Source organism: Rhinolophus sinicus, linkage group LG10 (assembly GCF_036562045.2).
Source record: "Rhinolophus sinicus isolate RSC01 linkage group LG10, ASM3656204v1, whole genome shotgun sequence".
In the NCBI taxonomy this organism is placed as follows: Eukaryota; Metazoa; Chordata; class Mammalia; order Chiroptera; family Rhinolophidae; genus Rhinolophus; species Rhinolophus sinicus.
In genome coordinates this window covers 37,242,629-37,255,321 of record NC_133759.1, presented here as the reverse complement: position 1 = coordinate 37,255,321, position 12,693 = coordinate 37,242,629, and the positions used below count along the sequence as shown (strand labels likewise).

General features: G+C 41.2%; 2 protein-coding genes across 2 annotated transcripts; both read left to right on the top strand.

The window, feature by feature from the left end:
* Positions 1-356: 356 nt before the first annotated feature.
* On the top strand, positions 357-1,339 carry LOC141567106 (proline-rich protein 23A-like). The gene has a single exon (XM_074312182.1). The coding sequence runs from the start codon at positions 357-359 to the stop codon at positions 1,146-1,148; it is 792 nt and encodes a 263-aa protein (XP_074168283.1). The 3' UTR covers positions 1,149-1,339.
* A 5,794-nt stretch (positions 1,340-7,133) lies between these two features.
* Positions 7,134-7,925, top strand: LOC141567105 (proline-rich protein 23A-like). The gene has a single exon (XM_074312181.1). The coding sequence runs from the start codon at positions 7,134-7,136 to the stop codon at positions 7,923-7,925; it is 792 nt and encodes a 263-aa protein (XP_074168282.1).
* Positions 7,926-12,693: the final 4,768 nt, after the last annotated feature.

Genomic DNA, 12,693 nt, shown 5'->3' with positions numbered 1-12,693 from the left:
TATTGGGCGGCACAGATACCGCGCTCTCTATGGGGTGGAGCCTCGTTGTGGGCGGAGCTTAGAAAGACATTTTACGACTTTGGTTCCGCTCTGGTCACTTGCAACATCATTGGCTGTGGGGTGCGCAAACCGGTCACCTTAGGAGCCGAAGTTTCGAAGATTAGGCTCGGGTCCCCTAGAGGCTGAACTGCAGGCCTCCCAGGAGGGGCCCCCGGAGCTCTGAGGACTCACCTTCAGTCGCACGATTCTGCGCGTCACCCGCCCCCCGGCCAGCTTCACCTGTCATCGAGACCTGTCACTGCGTGAACTCACCTCTGCCAGGCCCTCCGGGCGCCGCCCGCAGCGCCATCGAAGTGATGGGCAGCCGGCTTCGCAGCCCCAGAGCCTGCCCTGCACCCGGCTGGGGACCGCGGCCTGGAGGACCCGGCCCCGCCAAGCGCCGCCGAACCGAAGAGCCCGCGGGCCCGGAGTCCAGGACGGCGCCCACCCTGCAAGAACCCGCGGAGCCCCCGGCCGTGGGCGCGCTCACCTCCGTCGTGGTCCTGGCCGCGGGCTGTGCCCTGCAGCTGCGCCTGGACGGCGTCGACCTGTTGCTGGAGCCCGAGCCAACGTCGGTCCTGCAAGTGTCTCTCGGAGAGCACACCTTCATGCTGATCCCGGAGACCCTCTTGGGCTCCGCCGACGAACGCTCGGAAGGGCAGGGCCACGCGCCTGTCGGCCTAGAACCTGGCGCTCTCCTGGGCGCTCCCAGGGAAGACGTTGCCGTCCAGCAGAGCTCCTTCTGCGCATGTGTCCCAGAGATCGCCGCCCAAGAGGAGGCCTACGAAGAGGACGCGGACCCCGAGTTCCTGCCGCCTTCGATGGACCCTGAGGCCGGCTCAGTCGCTGGATTCCGCTCCTCAGCCAGAAGGGTGACCGGCTTCTACCCGCACAGCCCCATCACGGAGCCCGCGCCTCGGGCCCCCACCCCCAGTCCAGAGAGACGCTCTCCTGGTCCCTACTTCAACCTGGACTTCCACCTTCTAGAGCCTTTTCCCAGCTCACCACTCCAACCTCTACCGCCTTCTCCAAGTCCAGGTCCCCACGCGCGCCCCCAGCGCCCTCCAGGTCCTGCGCGCAAGGCCCGGAGACGCCTGTTCCAGGAATGAACGGCCCCACTCCCTCGTACACACATACGTACTAATAATTTTGGCTACCCCTTTGGAGGCCCTGTACAATTCCCCAGCGTCCTTTACAATGAATATTCTACAACCTGGAAACTGAACATTTCGCGTGCAAACGATGCCTTCTTCCGTGCAGACTGGCTATATAGTAAGCAGATGAAGACCTCAGGAAGAGAAAACAGATTCTAGACCTCAACTTGGAAATTGAAAATCTGCTCAGGAATACCAGACAATGTATTTTCAGACGTCTGGGCTTTTTTACAAGATCATTTTCAGGCTCCATTCCCCCTCATTTTTTATCAGTTATTTTCGCTCAAAGTACCATTCCGTTGCTCCCATTTCTCTCCAAACCAAGAAATCACTGGATTTCTCATGTTGTGAGTTTCCTTGTATGTTTTCCCATGAATTTAGAAAGACTCTTAGCCATGGCTTTTCTCTTGGTGTTTCCAGCTGCTCTTCTGGAAAATTGCAAAATAGTATAATGGTTACTATACATAATAGTATGATGTTTGTTCATAGCTACCTCTTAACCTGCTGAAGTTTCATCTACTAGTCAGTTCACTTTTCATTATAAATAACTTGAATGTTATCAGGTGTTTTCAGTATGCATTGGGATATGTACTTCCTTTTTAAGTCTATTGGTGCTTTTGACCCATAGACTGATGTAAAATGTTTGAATTTTTGCTATTCCATATTTTATACCTTTTAAATTTTACCCAGAGTTTTTTCTTATGTAAATCAAATTTCTAAATTTTAAAAATTTTATTTATTACCATATTTGCTTCCCATTTTTATAAAAGAAATAAAATACTATTGGTTAAGCTGAAGTCAAAAAGATTTCATTCTTTAAAAACATCAATTCTGTTACATTTACCAACATGCTTTATCAAGTCTTCTCTACCTTTTTATTCTTACATTCCACTCTCAAAGTGTAGCCACAGTTTTCTTCTTCTTGTGGAATATCCTTTAATAGTTCTTTCCACTATATCCTGTTTATAGTAAACTGTCTTGGTTTTGTAAGTCTGAACATGTTTTTGTGTGGTAAACTCTCTTAGTCTTATATATCTGAAAATGTTTTGTTGCATATTCATTCTTAATTCTGAAATGATGTGTAACTACTTTAAAGATATTAGTCCACTATCCTGCCGTTTTGTTGTTTTTGTGCAAGCAAGAAGTCTTCTGCCAATCAATTTATTACTCCTTATGTATTATTCAATTTGGCTGTTCAATTTAGCATATTTTAAAATGTTTCTTTTCCTTTGGTGTCCTACAGTTTTATTGTAATGTCTCTGGGGTAGATTCTATTTTTATTTGACTTGATAGAATTTGATTAACTATTAATGGGGGAATTATCTCTTGGCTGAAATCCCACAAAATTTTAGTCTCTATATCTTGGAATATCCCACACATCCCCATGTCTGGAAATCCAATCAGATGTTTATATATAAAGGCAGTGCTCAATCAATCTCCCATGACTCTTAACATCTTAATGTGTGTGTGTGTGTGTGTGTGTGTGTAAACCTTAATTCCAGCTTTCTTTATTCTTTAATCAATTAACCAATCATTTCATCAACTGTTTCCAGTATTCTGTTTATACTTCTATAAGAAAGTTTTCATTTCAAAGATTATATTTTTTCTTTTCAAGATTTTCACTTCCTTCATCTTGTTTCAAACTTCCCCAGTTAGTATTATAAATCCCTATGTTTCTAGATGGTATTCCATCCTTTATGTTTTGAAATTTTTTAAACATTACTTAATAGCTCAAGTAATTCAATTTCCTCACAGGTAAAATCTATTACTTGTTTTTAATCACATTGGACTGCCACATGTGCTTAGTAACTTTCGTTAGTGGGCGCATTGAGTGGAAGTTCATCTTCTGCATCCCACAGTTATAAATTTTACAGTTTCCACTTCCGAGTGAACCACAACTCAGAACCAAGGCTTTTGGAACTCTTGTTACTTGTCTCTCTGGAAAGTCATAGGTCTAATCCCCAAGCAATCACACAGTGACCATTCCCAGTTTCAACCTGTCTCTCCTTGACGAATCACAGGCAGAGCCATGAAACAGCGGTCAGTGCCTCTTCAAACTCTGATGATTGGCAGTAGGCTGATTTTCAGCTCCCTCAAAGCAGCAGAAATACCAGTTTCCACTATATATTTTAGTCTCTGATGTATTTAGTAACACAAATACCTCAAAATATCAGCAGTCCATTCAGAGATTGGATTTTCTATTCTATTTCTGAATCCCCCCATAACACATCAATTAATCAGTCCAAGTCCCAGCCTAATTATCTGATTATTCTGAAGAAGGAAGATGGCCCTGTTTGCAAAACTGTCTTCTATTGCAAGAGCCTCATAATCTATACTAGAAATAACTGAGGACATCCATTTTCAGAAATATGTGAACCAAATAATCCAAAAAAAATCCTCAAGAACAACACTCTTGGAACTGATGGATAAAAATTATTTCAACATATTTAAAGGCATATCACAGCTTATAAATGTAAGAGAAATCCTCCAAGGCCAAAAATAATGCCATGTTACAAATCTAGAGAGGGAAATGGATGCTGAAACAGGAGGGTACATGGAGGTTACTAACATTCTGTAGTGACCTAGGGCTTTGGTTATAATGGTCCATTTATGGGAGAGATTAAATAAAATTCAGTGTTCACAAAGCCCTGAAAAAAAGCCCAGGCTTCCAAAACATGATGTCTCCAATTGGTAACTCACAATACAAAAGGGGATGGAACTTAAATGTATCTGTCTCAGGATTGGCTCTAGGTAGAATGAAACACAATCTTTTGGGGATAGTAAGGGGAGCTGAGAGTTTAAAATATTCTCTGGTAGGTAATGAAGCTGGCAAAAAAAAGGAAAACAATTTTTCTCCAAAGAGAATACATCTTATACCCAGGGCTAAGTATCTTCTCAGAGTACCTTTCAATGATTCTAGATTCATACTCTAGAATCAAAGAATACATAAGGAAACAAACCACAATAAGTGAGAATGGGAGACATCTAAAACAGGAAATAGGAGAAAATCTGTCCCTCAAATGACAGAAATTGATGAATTATCAGATATAAAATATTTTTTAAATAAATTTGAGGACACAAAAGAGGGTAATGTAAGTGTAGCTAAGAAAAATTATCAAAAGATACGGCAGCTTTAAAAGGGAGCTAAAGAAAACTTTTAGGGATTGCATAGGAAAACATGGAAGTAAGAAATGCAATGAATGGGTTAAACAATAGTTCAGACAGAATTGAAAGTGGAACTACTGAACTGGAGATTGCACCCATGAAGCTAAGGAGGGCAAAAACATAAAAAATGTGAGAGGGAAATTACGAGACATTATCAGGAAGAAAGCAGTTCTACTACATGACTATTGGAGCTGGAGAGGGAGAACACTGAGGGAATAGGGAAATAGCAGTGTTCACAGAGACAAATGAATACAAATTCTCCAGATGTGATGATAGAAAAAATCATTCACTCATTTAACAAATGTGTATTAAGTGCCTACTATGCTCCAGGCCTACTAAACTCCAAAGGTACAGGCAAGAATAAAACAATTAAAAATCACTGCCTTCATGAAGAGCAGTAATTCACACAAGAACTCATGCTGCCTTATATTAAGTAGTAGCAAGAGGAGTAATATGAAGAGGCATGTAGTTGGATATATTTTGAAGATAGAGAAAACAGGATTTCTTGATTTGAAAAGTGAAAGAGAGTCAAGGAGAACTCAAAGGATAAGTTGAGGGTTTCGGGCCTGAGCACAAAATGGGTGGAACTGTTATTTTCTGAGACCAGAAAGACCTGGAGGGATACAGAGATAGAAAAAATAAGATATGTTCAATTTTGGACATGTGTCGTTTGAAGTGCCTGTTACATATCCAAGTGGAGATGTTGACCTGGAAGTGAGATATGGGAGTCTGGATTGCATAGGAATGGTATAGGATGGAAATACACCAGCCTAAGTATATTTTGAAATCACCAAGAATCATGATGGCATCAATATGGAAGAGAGTGACAGAAATTCAATTGTAAAAAGCATTTAAGGAGTAAGAGGAGCCCTGGAGTTGGAAAGAGGGTAGAGGACTGCACCAAGACAGATTATATTCTGATGACATGAAATTCAGGAAGGATAGAGAAATGGTTGGGAAACATCAGAGAGGAGCAAAAAAACATAATACTGCACCCCCAGCCATGGGTTCTAGGGGTGTGGGGGAGGAAACAGCCTCCACTTAAGAAGCATCCAGGGAAAGAAGTGTACTCAGAAGAAGCAGGTTTCAATCATAGTAAAAGTTTAAAGGGAATATCAGGGTTATTGAAGCTTTTTGAGTTTTGTGACTGAGTATAAGCTCCAGAAGGCAGAATGAAAAGGTGTAGGGGATGGAGAGGGATAGGAGGTTCTGAGAAAATACCATGTACTGAGTATGTGAAGGTTTAAATCTGGGCTATGAGGGATGAACAGATTCCTACTATGAACAAGAGTAAAAAGCATGATGAGATTAGTCTTCATGACTCAATGGCAGACAGAGGCCTCAAGACTTTCAGCACTGAAGGGTGGGGGGAGCATATTTCCAAGAATACACATAGTTCTGGGACATAGTATAGTGTCTTCACTCAGGAAGCACAACTTTCAAAATTGATAAATAAATACAAATACACCTTTAGATAGATTATTGTAAGCCCACCAAATTCAAAGAGAATAATGTTATATGCAGAAAGAAAAGACAACTACAATGAAAAGGTGTATTACACAGAAGATGTTATATGAATGGCCAATTCCAAATATGAAAACATGATCAACCTCATGAGTAATCAGAGAAATACAACATAAATACATGGTAAGATACCATTTTACACCATCAGACTGAAAAAGGCTTAGAAATCTAACCATACTAAGTGTTGGCAAGGATGTGATGCAAAGGGAACACTTACCCACAGATAACAAACAAAAAAGTAGGACAAATCCTTAAAAAGCAGTTTGGCCTTATCTATTATTGTTAGGATGCCACACACTACTCCCCAGCAATTCCATATCTGGATTGTTTGCCCTAAGAAAGTCAAAGATCTCTATTTTAAAGTTAAATATGTTAGTATTTAATTCCCAGATCCAATACATACCAAGCATTTAATTTTGTAAAATTTCCTTCTCTCCTCTGAGCTTCACTAATGAGGGCTGAATAAACTAATTTTTAAACACTGACTATAATACAAGTCAGATAACAAGTTAATCTTGAATACAAAAAGTTAACCTTACGATAAAATTTTGCTGTTATTAATAATTAGCACAGCCTGACCTCTAACTAAAAAACTGCAGTTTCACTCGATTATTGTTAAAGTTTTATTTTTTTTAAATGCATTTCTAATTTCTCTCCTGAGTGAAAAAAATTTCAAGAACCATTTGGTGAACTGGGCATGGTGAGGTCGGATATGTGGTAAAGGCTTTTCATAGCGTCCGAGAAAATCTTAGAAGACATTAGGCATGTGCTACTTCTAAAAGTGAGCAAGAATTTATGCGATTGTGTTTTGTCTATCCCCCCGGCCCCAAATGGGCATCCAAGGAGCATTCCCCTACCCTTTCTAGAAAACTTAACCTAACTATCGCACTGCAGCAAATATGTTGCTCTCTATGGCAGGAGGCGGGGCATATAGTGAGACATCCTGGAGGTCGCAAGTCACCTGACATCCCAAGTTGTTAATCATCCGGTGCACAGGGTCGACGTGAGGAGCGGAAGATACCAACCGGCGAGGCCGGGTACTGCGCCCGGTGCGGCTTCCCTAGAAGTTAAACTGCGGACCTACCTCCTAGGAGCCCCGGGAGCTCTGAGGACTCAGCGGCCTCCCGCGTTTCTACGCCTCACTCCCCCTCCCCACGACCACAGCCTGCCTCTCCAGTCATCGGGACCTGTCACTGCGTGAACTCACCTCTGCCAGGCCCTCCGGGCGCCGCCCGCAGCGCCATAGAAATGATGGGCAGCCGGCTCCGCAGCCCCAGAGCCTACCCTGCGCCCGGCTGGGGACCGCGGCCTGGAGGACCCGGCCCCGCCAAGCGCCGCCGAACCGAAGAGCCCGCGGGCCCGGAGTCCAGGACGGCGCCCACCCTGCAAGAACCCGCGGAGCCCCCGGCCGTGGGCGCGCTCACCTCCGTCGTGGTCCTGGCCGCGGGCTGTGCCCTGCAGCTGCCCCTGGACGGCGTCGACCTGTTGCTGGAGCCCGAGCCAACGTCGGTCCTGCAAGTGTCTCTCGGAGAGCACACCTTCATGCTGATCCCGGAGACCCTCTTGGGCTCCGCCGACGAACACTCGGAAGGGCAGGGCCACGCGCCTGTGGGCCTAGAACCTGGCGCTCTGCTGGGCGCTCCCAGGGAAGACGTTGCCGTCCAGCAGAGCTCCTTCTGCGCATGTGTCCCAGAGATCGCCGCCCAAGAGGAGGCCTACGAGGAGGACGCGGACCCCGAGTTCCTGCCGCCTTCGATGGACCCTGAGGCCGGCTCAGTCGCTGGATTCCGCTCCTCAGCCAGAAGGGTGACCGGCTTCTACCCGCACAGCCCCATCACGGAGCCCGCGCCTCGGGCCCCCACCCCCAGTCCAGAGAGACGCTCTCCTGGTCCCTACTTCAACCTGGACTTCCACCTTCTAGAGCCTTTTCCCAGCTCACCACTCCAACCTCTACCGCCTTCTCCAAGTCCAGGTCCCCACGCGCGCCCCCAGCGCCCTCCAGGTCCTGCGCGCAAGGCCCGGAGACGCCTGTTCCAGGAATGAACTGCCCAACAACGCCTCCCCACCTGCTTCCTGCGCAAGTGATAGACCAAGATCCACTGTGAGCACTTACCACCACTGAGATGGAGGGAGCATCTTCATTTGTAGACCGTGGGCAACTGCGGTTTGGGTGTTTTTTGGTTTTTGCTTCTTTTGATAGTTTTTGTTTTTAGCAAAATTCCTTGGTCAGTAGCAGGCAAGGACTTTTTTTTTAACGCAGATCCTGGTAAGGACCTTTAGCTTAGAGGGTAAACCACAAATACCCAACCCATGGATTTTTAGATCCCTTGCCTCTGCTGCATGACGCTGTTGTTTCCACCTCTGTCACCTTCAGCCAACTCCATTCTTTGAAGTTTCACCCCTACTCTTGCCTCAAACTCATCTCAATTTTTTCCCCAATTTATCTCTTTTTTCCCATTACCTCCCCCATACATCTCTCCGTTCTTTCCATTCCAGGTTGTTTTTTCTTCTTTTTGCAATTATAAATTTACCTGTACATTTCCCTAATGTTCTCTGAGGTGCTTCTGATCGCCAATTTTTTTTTTCAGCATGGACAATATTAAAGAAGAGCCTTGTGAAAGAGAAGCAAAGTAAACTGTAGCGGTCAGAAGGAGAAGTTGAGGTGCTACAGCTCCAATGACAGCCTCAGCCAACCTCACTGGGAGCTCTGAAGTGAGAATGGCTGGTCATAGTTGTCCTAGGTTACGCTGAAATAGCCCAGTTCCCGCTTCCATCAGTCATTGGGTATGAGAGACCAGGGAAGGGCGGTGGCCCTGATCTAGGCAGCTTTCTTCAGCTGAAACCATTTCTAAAGATGACAGTTGAAGGCTTTTTGTCCATAGCACTCCTAGCAGTTATAGAAATAACTCTCATTGAAGAAAAATGGTGAATAACACTGTCCATCACAACTTCACAATATTGGTTCTTTTTATCTTGATGTTCATCTCCATTTGTTTTGGTCTTTAATTATGACTAGCATTGAAGTAATTATAATTTTCTTCATATAGGACTTGCATATTTAGATAAGGTCTGATCACCAGTTTTCTTTTTCCCTTTCTTCCTGCTTTCCTAATACCTTTCCCTGGACCTGGTCAATGAAGATAAATGCATATTGAATAAATAAATGAATAAATGGCACACAAATGTAATGCATTGGCATTTTTGGAAATACTCCTAAAAGTAGGCTATAAAATTAGTGAAAGCAATATTTAATGGAAGGAGGAAGCTATGACATTGGTTTGTTACCAAAGCAGTATGTCCAATGCCATAGTCTCCTGCACTTTACCAATCAAATGGGTATTTCTCAATCTCGTGGCATTCTAGGCTTCACCTTCATTTCCCCTCAGGGTAATAAGAACAGTTACTCACTAGAATGCACTCAGCCTCACAACATGGACATTTGGTCTAATTTGTTTTTGAGCATTTTTCATGCTCATGAGCCCACCACCCCGAATTCTCAGGTTTTTTCTTCCCAGTGCTATTTCTGTAATGTTAGTTTCTCTATAAAGGAAATAACTTTTTACACATTATGTACTCATATCCTTTGATCTCCATTTCCTGTCCCCTCCCCACCATTGCCGGAGTATCCTCATCATATCATGAATTTGATGGGTATCATTCTAGTCAGTATATGAGTGTTACATGTACATATGTATAGATATAAATAACATGTATATTGTTTTGTTGACAAATCTACATAACTGGCATCATATTCTTCAGTTTACTTTTTCCCTCAACTTTATTTTTTAAATCATCACTTATAAATATACGTATGGTTCATTTCTCCTAAAGATTTCACCTTCCATCATATGAATATACCACATTTTAGTCATTAATTTATCCATGGATATTTGTGTTTACAGTTTTTAGTATTACAAACAATACTATAGTAAACATCCTCATACTTGTTATCTTTTTCTCTTTTTTTTTTTAAAGGGGAGGCAGGCGCAGCTCACTGTGGTCCCTATGGGGATCGAACCGGCAACCTTGGTGTTGTTAGCACCATGCTCTAACCAACTGAGCTAACCACCCCCCACACACACTTGTCATCTTATGCACCTAAGGAAGGGTTCACCTTCTATGAAGTATACCTAGAAGTTGTATTGATGGTTGGCATGATATGTACATTTATAGTTTATTACGTAGATATTGGCAAATTGTTCTCTAGAGTAGTTGCAACAGTTTAAAAAGCATCTAGCAGTCTTTTGCCACCACCATATCACCAAACTTTAAATAGTTTGCAAATGGTATCTTATTTTTTAAATTTACAACTTCCTAATTACTGGCAAGATATGCAATTTTTCATGTGAATTGGGAATAAGTTTTAAAGTAATTTCAGACATATTTTCATATATTGCAAATCTTACTGTCTTTCAACTTATCAACCATAAAATCTAATGGCTTTAACCTTTTCAATGGGGGAGGACAGGTACAACCTAGATTAAAACAGTTAGCTTTCAGTTTTAAAGCTGGAGTTTCAAAGCTGACTCTTTTTAAGCCATTACTAGGCAAGTATCATGAGAATCAAATTTTCTCCAGGCAAAAAAATTAAATCTGACTTTCTTAAGCAACCTTTAAATATCAACAGCCATATTTGGAAGTCTGAACATACAGTTTTGATAGTACTCAATGTTCAGAGAGGACTGAGAAGTTCTAACTGGGCAAGAATGGAAACAGAAAAAGGCCACTCTTACCCAGAAGAGTATGTTGAAAAGAAAAGCACAAACTAGAGAAGGTAAGCATTCATGACTCACATGTATCATAACTTTCAGCTTCTATGAGTAAAAATCCTTAACATTAGTTGAGAAGGCCATGAAAAAGGAGGTTTTGTGTTACTTCCCATTTAAGAATCTGGGGGAGATTAGATGGAAGCTAGTACTCAGATCAGGTAAGTCCCCCATGTTCCCAGCCACCATCTTGAAAAGAAGTAAGGGAAGAAGGAAGGATTCCAAACAGGGAAAATGTCTGATATTCACTTATCTGGAAAGTTTATAGTATCCCTGATCCCCATCCCCCAACTCCAAATTCTCCATGCCAGTGAGGTAGAGGCTCATGAGGAAGATGAAGTCTATTACATAAAATAAGGAAGTTACATTTTTCTTATACAACTGAGTACAAATGACACATTCAGTTCTGTTTATTTTCAGTTTATTTCTTGATTGTTTTTTATATTAGACCTATTAGATTTTCCTTTATTCATTTGAAAATTTTTATGTATTCAAGATACTAATCTTTAATTTGTTTTATATGTTATAAATATTTTCTTTGAGTATGTCACTTGTTTTTTAACTTGTTTAATTGTACAGACCTTTATCATTCTCATACAGTGAAATTTCACAATCTTTTCTAATTTGTATTTTTTGTGTCACTTTAAGAAATTATTCCCGAGAAAGATCATAAAGATATTTCCTACACTCTCTTCTGATAGTTTTATAGATTTGGGTTTTTTCCAATTTAGATACTTAATCTCTTGGGATTTTATTTTTGTGTATAGTTTCAAGTAGGGATTAAATTTTTTCAGATTAAAAGCCGTTGCCCCAAAATCAATTATTGAATAGTTCATCATTTCCCATTTATAATGTCAATTCTGTTCTATACAAATTTCCACAATATAATAGCAAACTAAAGACAATTTTAGATAAACAAAAAACTGAATGACTTTGCCACCAATAGACCCTCTCTAAAAGAAATCTTAAATATTGTACTTCGAGCAGAAGGATAGTGGTCCCAAGATGGAATTCTCAGAGGCAGGAGGCAAAAGAAGAACAAATGAATAGTATATATGTGGGTAATGAATCTAAATGAATAATGGCTGATTAAAACATTTATAATGTCTGAAGGAGATAAAAACAAAACAAAGATAAGATTAAAATATATGCCAGCCATCAAGAGAATGAGAAGACAAGCCACATATTGGGAGAAAATACTTGCAAAAGATATATCTGATAAAAGATTGTTATACAAAATATACAAAGAACTCCTAAAACTCAATAATAAGAAACAAAGGAGTTCTAAGAGGGAAGTACATGATAATAAATGCCTACATTAAGAAACAAGAAAGACCTCAAATAAACAACCTAACTTTATACCTCAAGCAACTAGAGAAAGAAGAACAAACTAAGCCCAAAGTTAGTAGAAGGAAGGAAATAAAGACCAAAGCAGAAATTAACAAAATAAAGACTAAAAAACAATATTAGAAAAAGATCAATGAAACAACGAGCTAGGTATTTTTTTAAAGATTAACAAAATTAACAAACCTTCAACTAGACTCATCAAGAAAAGAGAGGACTAAAATAAAATCAGAATGAAAGAGGAGTTGTTATACAAAGGATCATAAGATCTATGAAATAATTATAGGCCGAAAAAATTGGACAACCTAGGAGAAAAGGATAAATCTTAGAAACATACAAACTACCAAGACTGAATCATGTAGAAACAGAAAATCTGAATAGACCAATTACTAGTAAGGAGACTGAATTAGTAATCAAAAACTTCCCAACAAACAAAAGTCCAGAACCAAATATCTTCACTGGTAAATTCTACCAAACATTTAAAGAAGAATTAATACAAGTCCTTCCCAAACTCTTCCAAAAAATAGAAGAGGAAGGAACACTTCCAAACTCATTTTAGGAGGCCGGCATTACACTGATACCAAAACCAGGCAAGGATGCCACAAAAAAAGAAAATTACAGGCCAATATCCCTGATAAAAACAGATATAGATGCAAAAATCCTCAACAAGATATTATCAAACCAAATTCAACAATACAGTA